The sequence below is a fragment of the Homarus americanus genome, unplaced genomic scaffold, assembly GCF_018991925.1.
Source record: "Homarus americanus isolate GMGI-L3 unplaced genomic scaffold, GMGI_Hamer_2.0 scaffold29703, whole genome shotgun sequence".
Taxonomy (NCBI): Eukaryota; Metazoa; Arthropoda; class Malacostraca; order Decapoda; family Nephropidae; genus Homarus; species Homarus americanus.
In genome coordinates this window covers 421,511-440,000 of record NW_024718832.1, presented here as the reverse complement: position 1 = coordinate 440,000, position 18,490 = coordinate 421,511, and the positions used below count along the sequence as shown (strand labels likewise).

General features: G+C 41.7%; 1 protein-coding gene across 2 annotated transcripts; it reads left to right on the top strand.

Moving 5' to 3' along the window:
* Window positions 1-426: 426 nt before the first annotated feature.
* LOC121859841 lies at window positions 427-18,009 on the top strand. Of its 2 annotated transcripts, none has more exons than XM_042356804.1 (4): window positions 427-552; window positions 10,539-11,574; window positions 12,132-12,301; window positions 16,160-18,009. In XM_042356804.1, the coding sequence occupies exons 2-4, from the start codon at window positions 10,540-10,542 to the stop codon at window positions 16,968-16,970; spliced, it is 2,016 nt and encodes a 671-aa protein (XP_042212738.1). In that variant the 5' UTR covers window positions 427-552; window position 10,539; the 3' UTR covers window positions 16,971-18,009. The 2 variants fall into 2 exon arrangements, with proteins under 2 accessions (XP_042212738.1, XP_042212737.1); XM_042356803.1 differs by having other exon boundaries at window positions 427-846.
* Window positions 18,010-18,490: the final 481 nt, after the last annotated feature.

Here is an 18,490-nt window from a genome sequence, read left to right as displayed (position 1 = left end):
CTGCAATATTCACTGTCGTGCAGTTCCTCGTCCCGAACATCGTAGCCCGGGACGTGTGCCAACCACTACTATGTGCCTCCCTCATCATCATCCTTCACCACCGAGAGACTTTTCTTCGTGTCATTACTTTCTCATTGAAGTAGTCAGTGGTACCCTGGATATTAACTGAAACATTACTAAATAAAATAATTTCCAAGTCATGAAATTACTTGGGTATATGTCAGTTCCCGCTGAAGGAAAAACACGATAATCTTATTTCACACAATGACTGTAATAGCAGGTGCCTATAGAAAGCGATTACTTGAGCTGAGATGAAAAAAAATTGGTGTACCATATTTAGGTTCCACTTCTCCCTTCCTGGGGTGGCAGAGGACCAGGAGCGAGAGCCTGGCTGGGCCCTTCAACCTACATATGGTGGCAACAACCAATTTTCCAGCGCAGTCTCACTCCGGACACTGAGGTGGGCTCAACTCTCAAACGCTCCACACAATCGTCCGAGTTGAAATTGACTAAATCAGAACCAGACGCAAGACTTGCTTGACTTAGCTGACCGTACGTTGTATGTTCTGTTATTTACTCCAGTTCTCCTGGGTGTGGCTTGGTTAAACACATACCGTCACGTAGGACACTGCTACTGCTGGCTGTAAACCTGTCATTTATTGTGGCAATCAAGTGAAGCTCACGAGTGAACACAGGTTTGAAGAGCAACACTACCGCGATACTGTGATTCTGGAACTCTTATAATGATGGGTCGTTGGTGATATGCCCAGCGCTGAGAAGAAAGTTTAAAATTTTTCTGCCTAATTATAGCAAATACAGATTGATGAACGCTTGGAAAACATCAAGGTAAGGTATTCAAACTGTGTTCCCGCGTGTGTCGCTTTATCGTGTCCATCCTCCTTAACCATTGCTTACATCTTTTTCTTTTACCTCTATTGTTGGAAATATCCCCTAAAATACTGTCAATTATTTCCCTCCAATACTCGAGATATTATGGAAACCCGCGGGTCGTCGTGTCCGTCTGTCACGGTTCATTGTTTATCTCTTGAAACTTGGTCGGGTCATTCCTCCTCCTTAGAGCCCGGCCGAGTTATGCTTTCAGATACATCGCGTCATTTGCGTGTTCCACTTTAAATTTAATGCGTGCATGCGTCGTGTAGTGAAATGTAGCTGGATAGGTTAAATATTTTATCAAACCAAATAAGTTTTTTTTGTGGATAATATGGGCTATATCTGTAATGAATGATGAACACTCACTACTTGAAAAACACATACACACACACACTCAGAGGCAAGCATCTTCACATGGACGCATGAAGGTACTGTGATAAAATTTACATACTGTTATATAAGACTTAATGTATAAATCAAATGTAATGAGAATTTGCTGAGTAACCTGGTGGGTGTAATCGTTTGCACACTTCAGAAATGACACGGCAGCTAGCGATCTACCCTGACGCTAAAGCAGGAGTGGCTGCTTAGGACGGGAGAACTGGTGGTGGCCTTTCCCACATCTTGTCCTGAATTATACTGGTTAATATTATTGGTAGGCTTTCACTGTTGTTGGTAGGCTTTCACTGTTGTTGGTAGGTTTTCACTCTTGCTGGTAGGCCCAAGGCAACGCAAGATACCCAGGAGGAGGTGGATGTACTTCATTACAGCAGCACTGGTTAGAAGCATTAGATAGTTCTTAGCTTTTCTGGATGAGTCAAACTCCGCATACCATGACGTCTGGAATGATCGAGATCGTGTTGATTGTTCATGATAATTAATTATAATGTCTGTGTTAGTTAGACATCACGTCAATACTGTACGGAGGTATTAGTTGAAATGAAATTGCCGACTCCCTGGGAGCAGCAGGGCCAATGACCAAGTACGCGGATTCACGTGTACATTTCACATTTGCTCTTGCAATGCTTTTTATAAAGTGGGCACCAATCACTTCCTTCTGGTAAAGCAGACTGTCAAAAATATAAATTTTTGTTCAAAACTACTGGATAGCTCCTGGACACAGCGAGTCTAACATGCTAGTCACCAGCCGGGCGATTAAAAAACAGTAAATTTCTAAAATCTACTCACCCTTCTGATATTTTGGTCACCTCGGACGGCTGGGCGAATGTGAATTTCTACCCCTGATTAGATAGAAATGAATTATGTGAAGGCGTGCATTGCTAAAAGAACGAACACTGGAAAGAACACAAAGACTGTGTGAAACAGCTCCAGTAAATTTAAGAGAAGTGTTCATGCAAACTGCCCAGGAGGCGGAGGTTCATGGAGTCATCTGATACTTCTCTCAGGCCCGTTACATTATCAAATATACTTTTTTACTAACAAGCAGTCAAATAGTAACCTCTTTTTGAATTACCATCATTAATGCGCAAGTTGCATGACTGAAGCAGTGTTGGCCAGAGTTTGACGTTAAGAGACTAACCAATTTGCCGCCATCCTCAGCGTCCCAGTAATTGTGTAGAAATCGTCTTGTGGTGTGGCTGGCGTGTCTCACCACCGCTCGTGTAGAAGAAATACCCTTTTTTTCTATATCCCTTAATTAGCTTTCCTCGTTGAGTGACTTGTTTGGTGTGAGAGTCCATATGAAGGCTCGTGTGAGGGTGTGCAGTAAGCTCCCCCACCCCTCCACCTGACGGACGGTTGGATGCCGCAAATGTTCCTGCAAGTTTTGTAATATCAACATGTAAATTAACCCGCGCACTCCCTGTAGCTTGTCTCTTCATACATAATTTTTTCAGCGTTTTGTTTTACAGTTTTGTCGATATCGTAAAGAATTTGGGTTAATGGTGATTCCATTGTATTTCGGGAGAAAACTATAGGTTCATGTCAGAGTGTTGAGAGTTAATTAACAGGTTAACACTGTTTACCGTAACTGCATACAAGTTCATGATTGGTTCAGTAACCCAGGGCGAACCACCTTCTGCTACGTCTCACACAATGTAAACCACTCAACACGATACTGCTGCCACCCCTTACATTTATCTGGCTACCCTTGGGACAGCAAGTAGAGCTCTCTCTCTCTCTCTCTCTCTCTCTCTCTCTCTCTCTCTCTCTCTCTCTCTCTGGACAAGCTTCACACAAAGCAATAGTCCTTTTTTACAGACCACCCAGGTGTTGTTATATATATTCCCCATGAATGTAAACCCTATTAATAAAACAATGCACAAAATTTTCACCATTAAAAATGAAGTTGATCTTCTTCCCTCGTGTGTGTACCGCTCATACATAGTGAGAGAGGATTATGTCTGACAGTAAATATCAATGTAATTCTTTACCTCATACAATTTATTCTTACTGCTAACAATACAACTCTATATTATACTAAAGGAATTTATTCGACTCCTCTGAGACGAGTTTAGCAGACTGAGAGTTAATAGTCGGTCTTGGTGAGTAGTGTTAAGGTTTCTTCACACTCGTTTACAATAATGTTGGGGTGGTGAGTTGTGTGCACGCCTGGAGCCTCACACACAGGTTCCCAGCCTTTACCTGCACACGGCGGCCTCACCACCGTTTTGCATTTTATGATTATTATCTACAATCACGTAAATCTGTGTGTCATCTGTTATAGTTTTTTCACATTATAGATTGAATCTATTTTCCTGATGGTGCGGAAGGTGAAACGAACCAGTAGTGCAGGAGTCTCGCCTCTCCTGCCAATGACAATCTGGGCAGGGACAGAGCGTGTAACAACGACAAATACTGCAGCAGGTGTTGACCCTCGCTGTTCACCATCGTCTCCAGCTAACACTACCCCCTTCCGCCTCGTGGCCTTCAGACATCACCACTCCCACTGCTGCCACTCAATACGTTATGCGGCAATAAACGTCTGTGGTGATGTGGCCATTATCCCGCTCACCCAGTCAGCCCCCGACACCCACCTCCCCACCTTACTGCTGTATTTTCACTCTCCGCCACTCCACTTCCTCCCCCCCCTTCCCTTTCTCAGTTTTATCCCAAATACTTGTGGTCCAGAAAGCAGTTGGACTATGACAGATGCGTGAGTTGTCCTGGGCCGCCTCTGTCACCACTCACACTTGTTCATCTGTGTGTGTGTGTGTGTGTGTGTGTGTGTGTGTGTGTTTCCCTGCTCTGTGGTTGTGGAAGAGTCATCTCGTCATACGCATCAACCACTACTTGACACATTAACATAGAAATTGGTTACATTATAATACTGGTGGTGTGTGGTAATGGTGCTACTGGTGCTGGGTAGTGGTGGTAATGGTGGTGTGGTGGTTGTGGTAGTGGTAGTGGTGTGGCTGTGGTAGTGATAGTTATAGTGATCGTAGTGTGGCAGTGGTGTAATGGTCACCATATTCGCCTCGCAAGCGAACGAACCCGGTTTCGATCCCAGGGCAGGGTGAAACTATGGGCAAGTTTCTTTACGCCATTTGCCTCTGCCTACCCAGCAGTAATTGGGGACCTGGATGTTAATCGATTTGCTGATCGTGTTCCGGGCTAATGGTTAGCCAGTGCAGTTGGCGAGTTGTCCGGTCTTCTAGGACTATTCCTTGACACTGGGTGATGCAATTCGATAACTTAGGGTGTGGTTGTTGTGTTGGCGACAGCTTCTACACCTTAAACAAATTGACGCTTAGGATGGTCCTCGGGCCAGCCATCCTCGTTACACATGGGGAAACTGTCATTATATTTTTTGTTAGTGGTAGTGATGGTGTAGTATGAGAGGAGTAAGTGTGTGTGTGGGAGGAGTAAGTGTGTATATGAGAGGAGTAAGTGTGTGTGTGAGAGGAGTAAGTGTGTGTGTGAGAGGAGTAAGTGTGTGAGGGGAGTGTAATGTGTAGTACAGTATATGGATATAAGAGGTTAGGTTAGGTTAGGTTAGGTTAGGTTAGGGTCAAGGGCCATACTTCAGTAGTACCTGTTGACCATCTGTAACACTCCAGTAACCACCAGTTAACTCACTGTAACGTTCTATTTGTTACACTCTATTAATAACACCTCATTATATAAAGTAAAATACAAAAAAAAAAAACTATAATATTCAGCCAAGGGAGAAATATTCACTTTTATCTTTCTCTTAATCAGTATCGTAAATATTCCCCAGGAGAGAAGAAATATCGTATTAATATTTCATTCTTTGTTATGGTACTGTAATTAATGTTTAAACCAGACATTTACGATATATTTAGTTCTCTTATAATTACCACTTAACGCAACTTGAGAACGTATATATTTCATATGCCAGTTATAACCTAACCTATAATTACTGCTTCGGTGCGGAACTGTGAGGGTGACTTTGACAAACGTTAATTCTTTGTGATATGTATTATTTTCAATTTAATGCATCGTATTTTAGTTTTTTTTTTGTCTTTTATCCTGCAGCTGTTTTGTCATATATAATATCATGGGTTTAATGGGGGTGTGCAGGCATTATTATTAAAACAGCTGCTGCCTGGGGTATAATTTATCTTTTCTCCGCTTTAGTTTTTTCTTTAGTGTTATTCAGTCTCATTTATTTTTGCTTTTCTCATGTCTTTCGAGAGTGGGTTGTGACAAGACACATAATAAGAATGAAAATAAGACGAATTGCCAGTAACGTGTGTGTGTGTGTGTGTGTGTGCGCGCTTTATATTCGTCCATTAAGTACTTCTAAACGTGTACACATTGTCCTGGAACACAGTAGTTCTACACATCCTTGACAGAATACTTAAGTAACAGCAGATAGATGGTTGGCTAGCAGGTGAAGCCCCAGTTTGTGTTGGTCTCACTCTCGCTTCTCTGTGTTAGGATCCTTGGCTAACACTTACCTACAGGTTAGCTGAGGAGATGTGAAGACTTGTTTAGCACCTCTGAGGCCCAGGAGTAATAATAGTGGTGTGTAAGTCCGTCAGGGTAAAGGGTAACACACTTCAGTTGTCATGGGAGCCTGGGTGAGTGTTAGGTGGGTGGGAGGAACTATTCTCGCCAGAGGTGTGTTGGTTACCATAAAAGGCACAGTAGAAATTTGCAGCTAAATAGACGGTCTGTTACTTGTAAAAGGGAAGAAAAAAGTCTTGTATATTTAACAGTAAAACAGACAACACTTTGAAATATAGATCTGATAAACCCACGCCACCCTGGTTAGTTAATATGTAGATCATACTGTGGATAATTATAATAGCAGAAAAACAACGTTGACAGAGGAAAGTAGTACACCCTGGAGAGAAAAGTGGGGAGAAAGTATGAACAAAAGATCGATGGAGGGAGATGGGAAAAAGCTGAGGTCAGGTGATGAGAGAGAGAGTGTGTGTTGGAAGATGGGTGAGACTAAAACACCTTAATGTCTTTATTACTACAGAAAGAGACAGTCAGGGAACGCACCATGGCATAAAACATTTAACTGCCTTTGTACTACAGAGACCGCTGTAGAGTAAAAATCCTTCATTGTCTTCATCACTACGGTTAATGTTTGACCCGCTATCTCTGCGACACAGATGTTGCATATTCATGACAGCCCAAACTGCTGGCAGGTCTTGTCAATTACGTAATCTGAAGGTCAAGACGTATTTCAGCACTGAGTTATATACGACTAACAGTCATACTAAGTGTTATTGTTGTTGATAGTAGTGAAAAAATCTGAAATACTGAATATAACTTGGAAATCTAAAACTTTAACCGTACTTAATATCTGGTGGTTCATCTATTAGTTAGTCAGTATCCAAGTAGAAATGTGTGGCAGATAAAGGCGCCCTGTGGAGAATACCTGAGGCGCTCATACAGGCCAAGTCTCCTGGCACGACTTATTGCTCTCACCTTGACTCCAATTATTAAATGTGACATCACCTTCACCATTTCCGAGACACAACCCATTATGCACACAACCACTGGAACTTTCGACATTAAAACGACTCTAACGCTTAAAAATATTTTGATAGCTGGAGACAGCCGTTGTCACATTCAGTAAAGTATAATATTCACAAAAATTCATTAAATGTAGGAGATTTATTCATCGTTAGTTATTCACTCGAGTTGGATATTCAGACATTCAGGAGTTGAAATAATGGAGTTAATTGCACTTGCTTTCAGTGATACACACACACACACACACACACACACACACACACACACACACATGTAGGGAGTTACTAGGTTGTGTCAAGATGTTTTGTGGGTTACACGTGACACTATGAGACCATTTCTGATGTATAGAAGATAAACTATATAATGAAGCATGAGAGATAAAAGAAAAAATATCAATTATAGCGAAGATTTACATAGAAAGGGAAGAAGGCAGAAGTCCAGTACACGGGTCGAGTAATCGTACACAGTAAATAAATCCATAATTGGTAGGTAAACGGAAGAAATATTAAAAAAAAATGCGTAAAGACAAAAGAAAATATGTAATGACAGAGGAAAAAACCACAAGAATCGTAATAATAAGTTGAGTATAAACAAAAGTAGAAAATTTTATGTATAAAACAGTGGCGGGAGAGACCAAGGTGATTTAAGATCCGGATGAACACATTGAGAGACGGTGAGAATAATCTGACGTAGAATGAGGGAGATAACAGTGAGAATAATCTGACGAAGAGTGTGAGGGAGAGAATGGTGAGAAAGAATAATCTGACGAAGAGAGTGAGGGAGAAAATGGTAAAAGTCGACGTGATAGAGAGATTTCGACAACGTTACCTTTTGAAGACTGGCAGTGGAAATATTTAAAGCGAAAGGACAGAGACTTTAACACAAGGGGAACAGAAGTAAAAGATGAATGATGTGTAAGAGGAGGAGGGGGTGATATAATAAAGAAAGATAAGAGGGATGGTGTTAATAAAAAGTGTTTAAGGAATATAATGTATAATCAAGATCCACAGGAGCCTCATAGTTGCGTGGTGGGTAAACGTTACAGATGACAGTAATAGACACAGGGGGGTAATTATCTTATTGTTACTGCCTCTCTCGTATAATATAATGTGACAGTTAGTTTATTATTAGTAGTAGTAATAGTAATCATAATAGTAGTTGTGTTGATGTTTTTTTTCTGTTTAATATAAAAGGTTATTGTAGCAACAGATTAACTTCCTGTATACGGTAGTGGACACCTCTTGGCCAAACAATACCTGACCTATCACACGTGGTTTACTGACTGTTACATAGCATTCTGTTACGTGTGGTTAATAATGCAGTTTTGAGCAGTGTATATTTTAGGTGCCCATAAAACGAATTTTCTGTCATAAACTGAGGTAATAATGGCTAGTGGTTAACGGCGAGTGGTGGTAACTACACAGAGGCCAGGCGTGGCAAGTTCCACTTCACAGCGACATAATCATCAATTCACACTTACTTTACATTTGACGAACCTGTGGTCTACCGGCTGGGCTTGTGAGGTGACACTGTGTCCACTGTTATTGTGAGACTGTGGCCGCTGTTAGTGCTGCACTATAACCACTATTAGTATTACACTGTGGTCACTGTTAGTGTGACACTGTAGCCACTGTAGTGTGACTGTAGCCACTGTAGTGTTACACTTGCCACTTAAGACTATACTGTTGCCACTGTTCGTGCAGTACTATGGCCACTACTACACTGTGGCCACTACTTCACTATGATATAATCGCTGCTACACTGACCGTAGGAGGACAAAGCTTATGTACCCGGTAAAACAAGATTGCTGATCTCATGACGAAAACCCCACTTACCAGACCTAACCTAATCTAACCTAGCATTAAGGAGTTTAACTATAAATTAGGGTTTCTAATGTTCATGAGAGCACCGTCTCTCGGACAGTTAACTCAGACAATTGAAGCAGATTAACACGCAGACAGATGCTTGGTAAAACCTCCCGGAAGTAAAATTCTAACTTTTACATGACACCAACCAAAAAAAAGTCTGGTCGGGAACTTTAATAATTCTAAACTGTTTCACATACATCAGACAATTACATTTTTTGAACTATATAAATAGTATTGAAAGTCCATACAATTAATGCAATACATCAATTAATGGTAATTTGATATATGTTACTTATAATTAGGAGTTTGTTGTATTTCGTCTTTTACATTCTATACATCTGAATCATTCTTAACTAACACTAGACATCAAGACCAATCTGTACCGCTTGAGGAGTCCAGCTGCAGGAGAGCTGGTGAGCGGTTAGCGACTGTGCATACTTCCTGATTTTTTTTATTTTACAGAATTTTGATTTAATAGACTTTCGTTGTCAGGAAATAGTAAAAGGGGAAAACTAGATCGCCAGCAAATGGTTAGCAGGATACTTCAACGCTGACAGGTAGTGATCATGATACCTAAATGGCAGCAAGTATAGGGAGGCACACGAGTATTGAGTTGGAGACTTTAACGTACAGGCAGAAAGTGAGCCGATGGTGGGTGGCCGAGAGGTACCACACACACACACACACACACGCGCGCGCAAAATCCTAAGTCTGCCATATTGAAAAGGCTTAGTCAACGAGGCATAAACTGGATTTTACACTATGAATAAGCAGTCAATGAAATATACCGTGTTTACCATAGTCAAATATAATATATGAGTTACTATCAGTATATTCATCAACTCTCTATAGGCCATTACCGGTATAATATTAGTCGAAGTTATATTGCGGCGTCTTCACAAATGTATGTGACTTTCTAGATTTTTTGTGGCAGTTGTGTAGTAGCTAGTGCGAGCTGTGGTAGCCCTGGTGACCACGACGTGACTGATGGGTGAGGGAGGTCGTGGGAGAGACCTCACGCCGTCGTCCACTATACTTCGTCTTGTCGCTGGTGTTATTGTCTCGTGAACTGCGTGAGCACAAGAGAAGGACGACTAGGCTCTGGCTGTTAGATAAAAGGCATCGATAAAATATATATATATATATCAAATAATCGGTAATTCAAGAAACTGATGAAACTATAAAAATAATCTAAAACGTGAAAAATCGTTTTGTAAATTTTTGATACGAAAAATAAATTATGCCTCTATGGAAGTTTCGTAACGTGATCAAAAAATTCTCAGTCGTATTTAGAAATGAATCCAGACTTGTTATGTGTGTGTGTTGTTATATAGCGAAGTTTGTTGTATTTAAGTCGACGGTTTTTTTTTTAGGATCTTTTTTTGTGGCTGTTTTAAGAGAGACTTCTGTGTTGTGTTGTGCTGTGTTGTGCTGTGATGTGTTGTGTTGTGTTGTGCTGTGTTGTGTTGTGCTATGTTGTGTTGTGCTGTGATGTGCTGTGATGTGTTGTGTTATGCTGTGTTTTGTTGTGCTGTGATGTGTGTGTTGTGCTGTGATGTGTTGTGTTGTGTTGTGCTGTGTTGTGTTGTGCTATGTTGTGTTGTGCTGTGATGTGCTGTGATGTGTTGTGTTATGCTGTGTTTTGTTGTAAGAGATGTTCATTTTGGTATAATTCACCAACAACAACACAACCGAAGTAAAATTAAAAGTGAAACACATAATCATTAGTATGGCAGTTCTCATTATTATTCACATTCTCTGTTATTGTTCACTTTCTGTTTTCTACCTTTTTCTTATTCTCGTCCTTATTTATTTTATTCCTTTGCTTTATGTCACTGATAACCAATTTCCGGTCCTCGGCAGGATGTTGTGGTGGGTGATGGTGGTGATGGTGTGGCTGGTGGGTGACGTCACTGCCCGGGAGTCGAGAAAGGAGGCTAACCTTCTGGACGAGTCATATGCACACAACCTCGACCACATGCAACAGCAGCAGGGTCAACACGACGCTGGGGAGAGTAACATTGTTATGGATTATGATTACTTCATGCACGGGCTGCGTCAGGTGGGTGCTTTGCCGTACTCTGACCTGGACCGAGTGCACTCAAGACCCGAGTCCAACACACCTCGTAATCCTTACTTAAGTCAAGACAACATTGCTGCTGCGCCAGACATGCCACACTACGACGACTACTTCAGCTACAACTATAAACAAGACGAAGAAAAACATGGCAGCAGTTATCCCTCTGAAGGTGATAGTGTCAGCTACGACTCGACAGGGCATCAAGAACAAACATTCATAAACCACGATCCTTTCTCTGTATTTTACGATTCTATGTTCCCTAAGATGGATTCTATCATCCCTGTGGAGGAAACAAAGACGATTAGTGAAAATATGTCTCGACGGCCGCCATCCACAACCGTCACACCAAGACCCTCTCTCCCGCCAACCGTCCTCACACCCACAAGACCAACACAAGCTCCTTCTGTCATACATTCTCGTCCCCAGCCTTCTCCCTCCCCAGCAGACCTAGCAGGTAATTCGCTTAACACAACAAGACTGACGCACCTAAAGGCGATGATGCCGACACTCCTCGAAAAGTTTGGTCTTCCAAAATCGCTCGGTGACCAGCTCTTCAGGGACGATGCGGCGCTGCTCAACACACTCGTTCACATTATTCAGGATGAGAACGTGCGGGAAGCCATGAGCATGGTCCCTCAGCTGGACCTGACTAGTTTCCCCAAAATGTTGAGCAGCCTGGACCCTACCCGGGTGGTGAAGCTCCTGCGAGGCACTGACCTCTCCAAGGTCATGGACCTCGTCAAGAGTTTGGGCATCGACACTTCGTATATTACTGGCGTCTTTAATCGAGGGGGAGCGGCGGCACAGCACGGGAACCAGGTAAGGAATGAATGATGTTTATTTTACACCGTCACAATCTGCTGTAACTAGTACTTTATCACCGAGTGTTTTATTCTGTAATAATAAACAATTTAATCTAGCACAAAAGAGAGGCCTTTAAAATACAATGCGTTAGTATTTTATAATTTTATAAATGATCCCATTAGTAAAAATTAATATAATGCTACTATTACATACAGAAGAATTGTCGGGTGCTCCCTGCATAGTTACATCACTATCATCTGTTTATTATGCGTTTATTCCTCTTCCATGTTTATAAACTATGAGCCAAGAGGATATTTTAGGTTTCACACTGATGTAAAGACGTGGAGTGACCACACACACATCACTCAGTGATCGTGACTCGTTCTCTGTATATCTGTAAAGTATAGACTGTTTCGACTGATAAATTATTCATAATTATCACAAAGATGATAGTTGTAATTCACTTAATCTCATCCATTCATAATGAACATCAGCGTGTAATATAACACAGAACTGCTACTGTTACATTCATGGTGTTACGTGTGACGTCTGTACTGGTGTTGTCCCTGCAGGAGAGTGATGGCGACGGCAAGTTCATCTTCCTACCCCTCCTGGACACTGACAGCGTCAACAACGTGCAGTCGCTGGGCTTCGTCATCATCTTGTTCTTCCTCCTTACCACCGCCTTCGCCTATCTCGAAAACGACATCTTCGAAACAGACGGGTTGGGCACATATGTGGAGTAAGTTGGCAGTGCTGTGGTCCCTCACAGATCAGCGAGGGTATTGAAGTACAGCTTGTCATATTCTTGGGTAACTACCAGGGACGTAAGCAGTGGTTGAGTGCACCTTCATGTTTAACACTGGTGCAGGGAAGTTGTGTTAGGCGGGGCTCCAGAAGTGTATACCAGGGTTGTAGCGGGTACTTCCTCACAGCTGTGGGTTATTGTGTATATATTTTCTAAAATATACTGAGGGATAATTTCTTGAAGGTGGTGGGGAAGAATCTGGTTGAAAATCTAATTATAGTATACTAAAGCAGGAGTAGTGATGGCTAAACTCTATTTAGGATAATGTGGCTTATATTAAATAAATATTGATACTTTTGTTTAGATTCAGAGAGGAATTAATTTATTGGAATCCATATTATTTCTTTATTATTATAAGAAAAATTAATCTAAAATACAACGGCGTCTTCAGCAGAAAAAATGGTGTCATAAAGTCTGGAGGACCATACAGGTTACTGAGGTAGATATAAATACTGTACACCGCTTTTCATTTTCTTAACGAAAATATAATTTATATTGGATGTTGACAGTTAGGTTGAAAATTGGTTACTGAAGTGCAGTACAGTATACAGGCGTGCTTATGTGCCTCACCTCAGTTGGGCGAGGAGCGCCGGGTACCTCAAGAACGTCGTACGCCAGTATGGCGTGCTGAGCTCTCAGGCACTAGTGGCCCGCCACTTATAGCCACTGTACCTCCGATTATCCAGCATTGTAGTAGGGTATTACTGAGGCTGTTTCCTCCTGTGACGCCTCCCACCACAACAAGATCTGTATCTCCTTCCAGATGCACACAAGTAAACTGACTCACTAACACACTGCCCTCGCCACTCCTTTTTTTTCGCGGGCGAGGATAATAAGCATGTCCACCATATTCTTGTTAATATTTATGAACAGCGGTAAACATCCACCACAACAAAACTCATCGTTTAACACCATTTTCATTCATACAGTGAGCTAAACAATTCACAGGTTTTCCATAAACTTGATAAATACCAGTTATGCATAATTCCTTGGCTGTGATAAGGACCCGGGGACACTATTACACAACAGGGAGAGAGATTAGAGGCATTTGTGGTGACCCGGTCAAGTACCTGAAGAATGTGTCGGAACCTGTGATGAATGGCGCTACCCCAAGGTGACACTCCCTCCCCCCTGTGCATCATATACAACAATTTAATGAAGCAAAATTCTTTAATATAATACTTTAATATCAACTTGGCATGCACACTGAACTTACACACAAGAAGCAGACACACCGATGAATGGCTGAACCTAGTGTCTTATGTATATTTTGGTGACGGTGTGGCATATGTGAGTGATCGTCAGGAAGGTCCACTGAGAGAATCTTTATGGATATTCATAACACGGAACACTAGTTAGTACTTTTCAACTGCTCTTATGCGTTGTTTTTGTGTGCGTGTCTGCTCATGTGACGCCACTGGTTGCTAGACAAAGCCATGCGTCAGATCATTGTATGGGATAGCTATAACACTCGGCCCTACGGAAGTGATCCTTAACTATCATAAGGTTACGGCTAAAGACCTTGGTTACGGCCGCTGTGTATCACCCCCGGTCCCCCCAACTTCCGCCCACCTGTGCATTGTGGTGAAGCAGGTAATTACTGGCTGGTTATTGGCCATTTGCCGTCAATTAATGTATATCGGCACCTTGTCCTTGGTTGTGTGGTGTAGTGTGTGGTCCGGGATACATGGGACTATAGTTCAACGTATTAATGACTTCCAAACAGATGGTTATATTCTCTGATTAATGTACACACACACACACATACACACACACACACACACACACACACATAGTTTGAGCCAGAGCAGTTGTGTGATGCTCCTCCTGTGCAGATTGTGAAGTAAACTCATGACAATAAGTTAGTACTCAGACAGACACGCCAGGTCTTAGATAAAAGTCCATATAAGCTAATTATTCACCTTCGTAAAATGTGAATTACCTATTTATTCCGTAGCTTGTTCAGGGTAAAGGGATACATACTTTGTTCCTGATATGCGGTATTCTAATTCTAGGACGACATATTTCCTCGCCATACATGAACCAAATTTTCAGTGTATTCATCATGTCCACACAATGCCTTCCTATGTGTATAGATCGTTGTTCATGGTACGACCTTCACTGTTATTGATAGGTTGTCCACTGGGGAGTCTCCAGAGAAGCATCACACACAACACAGTACAGTAGAGGAGTGTTGTATTGATTGTCACCCGAAACTGCAGTTCTCATCTTCGCCTGGAGTAGTGGATGGACAGTAGACCTGGCCTAGTACTGGACAGTAGACCTGGCCTAGTACTGGACTGTAGACCTGGCCTAGCACTGGACTGTAGACCTGGCCTAGTACTGGACTGTAGACCTGGCCTAGTACTGGACTGTAGCATGTAAAAGTCGTAATCACACAACTGATTTTCACCCACTATGTGAGGTTTGTGATCCACAGTTAGTGCCGTGACTGTGTTATATAAAACAATCACAACTACGCCTAACCATCACTACAACTACTACTACTACCACTGCCACTACTACTACCATCACTACCAACGCAGTACATGTAATGGCGCAATAATCTAAATTCGCTTTAATTTAGGTAATTTTCCAGTGATGAACGATGCATAACGGTTTTAGCACTTCTGCCAGCTGTTCCGTCAGCTGTTCTGACGCCTCATTCGCATGCTTGTGTATATTTTACTCAAAACAGGAACACGTAACAGATAGAATTAGGTCACCCCTGACAGCTCATTATAAAATAGCGTACACTGAACCTTGCTGTAATTTTGGTGTTTAGTTTTTAGATTACGTTCAAATTTTAGACAACACTACATTACTTTTTAAAACGGGATCCAGCCAACAGAAGTTACAATTTTTTCAAGGCAAAATTACAATTGGAGATGAATTTTAAAAGAAACAGATTATTTCGGTAGAACTGGTAAGTGTTAACACGGGAAATAGAGGCCAGATGTTATTCTTACCTCAAGGGCTGCAGGTCATGGCCCTCGGGTAGAGAATTGGCGGCCGAATGTAATAAAACTTTATTTTCACCAGATGTTTGTCCAGGAGAGATACAAGCTAATGATACATTATTATTATTATTATCATTATTATTGACTTCCACTCTTCATATTTCTACTTACAATTATTTAATTATGCTTACTTATGCTGGATTATTCGTGTGTGTGTGTGTGTTTATAATGCTCTTGGGTAATTAAGAAACGTATTTTAGTGCTTCGTGGAAATTCCCTCCTAGATAGGATGATGACGCTAACAATAATGGGTAGTAGGCAGCTACCAAACTACCGCCTGGGAAGATATTGGAAGCATAATGTGTTGTCTAATGGTGGACCCTGCTGCCATATGTGACCAAGTCCCAGGTTGCTGATCTAACTTTCTGTCTCATGTACACACAATTGCTGGATCTCAATAATTTTTTCTATTACTTTGACAACACAAAATACTTACTGTACTATATATCGTTTGTCACTCTAGATCACTTTTTCATGTTTGTTTTTATTTATGGTTCTGTATTATTATTATTATTATTATTATTATTATTATTATTATTATTATTATTATTGTTATTATTATTATTATGAAGATTATTATATTTTCGCCCCCGAGGCCCCGATGTGGGACAACTGGGACATTGACCTGTGCCTGGGTGGGCTATTCTTAAAAAAAGAGTGTCCAATTCTCATGACACGGGTCGTGGAGTGTTGACCGTGGCTGCCGTCACACTCGTGCGTTACAGCACTGACACGTCTAATCATCGTTGATTTATACTTGTTTTTATATCAGGTCTGAGTCACAGCACTTGAACCAGGAGATGATGGGGTGGGGCGACACCCGCCATCACTTGCTGCCAGCTGTAGAAGCCGCTGAGACCTCCCCCGACCACCGGTACACCCCCAGCCCCGACCACCACCATGAACTACCCTACCGGGCCCAGCCATACCCGACATTAAAGGTACCTGGTGTATCACGTCGGGCAACTTCCCGTCCGTTTTATCTGAAGACCCAACAGGCATATGCTCGGCCAACTCAGAAACACTGGGGTCTTCATCCTGCAACACAACACACCATTCAGTTGCGTCAACACCCAAAACCCCGCTACCGTACACGGAGTCACCTGGACCTGAGCCCTCACTATCTTCATCGCCCCACACGCCCCCAGCCATCCGCACGACCCTTAAAGCCCGCTGAACACATCGACCGAAGACACTACACTTCCTCTGAAGACGACTATCTGTATGACGCGGAGCACACTTATGAAAACGACTATGTGCACCGAGAGTATGAACCATCTCAGGTTGAGGAGTGGGAGGCCAAGCGGCACCCTAACCACCAGTATCACACCGAAACCTCAAGAGCTAAAGAAAATGATGATTACTACACCTTTTACTCCCCTTCCCTCATACCCACTACCTGGCGGCCTCTTCCACCCACCATCTCTTCGTCCACTACCTTCACCACTGGGAGGGCTACCATACCTACCACGTTAGTGCCTGAGACGCGGCCCACCAGCAAGTATGCTTCGACGATCAGGTCCTCCCTCGAAGAGTACCGCAAGACCAGGACCAACAGGCCGAGCTCCACACCACATCATTAAATGTTCACAAGTTCGCAAACACGAAAGACAAAACAGCTGCCCCTCTCAAGCAGCTAAACCCCATTAAAAATAGTATTTAGACAATGATAGATTTTGTGAATAAATTAGATTTTTCTTTGAAGGTTAGGATAATATTGTTATTATATTCTTATTTCGTCGTGCCCCTTAGTGTTTAGTTTTATCCTGTCATAGTGTGTGGTCATTGGTTTGAAGGTCACTATGTATTGTACCATCTTGCCCCTAGACCGTGATGTCACCTGATGCAATACTCATTAGTGTAAAAGTGTGATCAGAGTAGTAGGAACACCAAGCTTGTTGCCTGTGTGTCTTATAAAAAGTATATCTGTAAACAAAAAAACTCGGCTAAGACTCATTTGTTTATGCTAGAACAATGGGTTGTTAGTTGTGTTTATTTATATAATGTATACGATTATTTATTTAAGTTATATGATTCTACCGTTTATTTTATATGTTCTCGTTCCTTTGTTATTTTTCTTGTGTCTCTCGCCTTGGGAGTTGTGTTATGAGGCGTCACAACATGTTCCTTGTTCCACGTTCCTCACGATATTGGTTGATTTTACGTTCCTCATGATATTGGTTGTTCCACGTTCCTCACGATATTGGTTGATTTTACGTTCCTCATGATATTGGTTTATTCCACGTTCCTCATGATACTGGTTATTCCACGTTCCTCATGATACTGGTTGTTCCACATGATACTGGTTCTTCTACATTCCCCATGATACTGGTTATTTCACGTTCCGCAATATACCGGTTATTCCACGTTCCGCAATATACCGGTTATTCCACGTTCCGCAATATACCGGTTATTCCACGTTCCGCAATATACCGGTTGTTCTTGATCATTAAAGGTGTCACTTTTCCTCTCATATCCTAATGCAATGTTCATGCGTCCTTGAAACTGAAATATCCCTGTGCCATGGTGGCCGATAGCGCTTGTTGTCTTAGATGAGGATTGTGACTGTATGGGCCCTTGTCTTGAATATTTTATCTTATTCATTAAACCTGATTGTTCAGTTTTTCTTTTTCATCATTTCGTCATTAAACTCTTCCTTACCAATGGGTATATTAGTTCTGGCAGCTGTTTGTTTAATGTAAATTATTCGTTACATAAAGTGATATGACCACAATTATCAATACTACAAACAATCTTCTCTCATTATTATATCAATACTCGGTCAGTAATATGAGTAAATTTAAAGAAAAGGATCCATCATATAATATTTTGGTACTCTGGCAAAAGTTCCCATCGAGGTCTGTTGTTCACTCATCAGAGAAAACGGAATCTCCCGGTGTTCATGACGTGAGTAGTGACCAAACTCCCCACACTTTTTTGGTGTTTATCACAAATTAAAAGCAAGGGTAATATAACTTTCCATCACTTTACGAAGGATAAAGAACTTAGGTGAAGATGGATACACTTGTGCAAGAGGAAAGACTTAATAAATGCTGAAAAGGCCTTAATATGTTGCTGCCATTGCGTTTGAGAGAATTTGAAA

Coding starts and splice junctions, on each gene's coding strand:
- LOC121859841 (XM_042356803.1), top strand. CDS start 824: ATGAACGCTTGGAAAACATCAAG. Junction 847..10,538: donor AACGCTTGGAAAACATCAAG/GTAAGGTATTCA, acceptor GGTCCTCGGCAG/GATGTTGTGGTGGGTGATGG. Junction 11,575..12,131: donor CGGCACAGCACGGGAACCAG/GTAAGGAATGAA, acceptor TTGTCCCTGCAG/GAGAGTGATGGCGACGGCAA.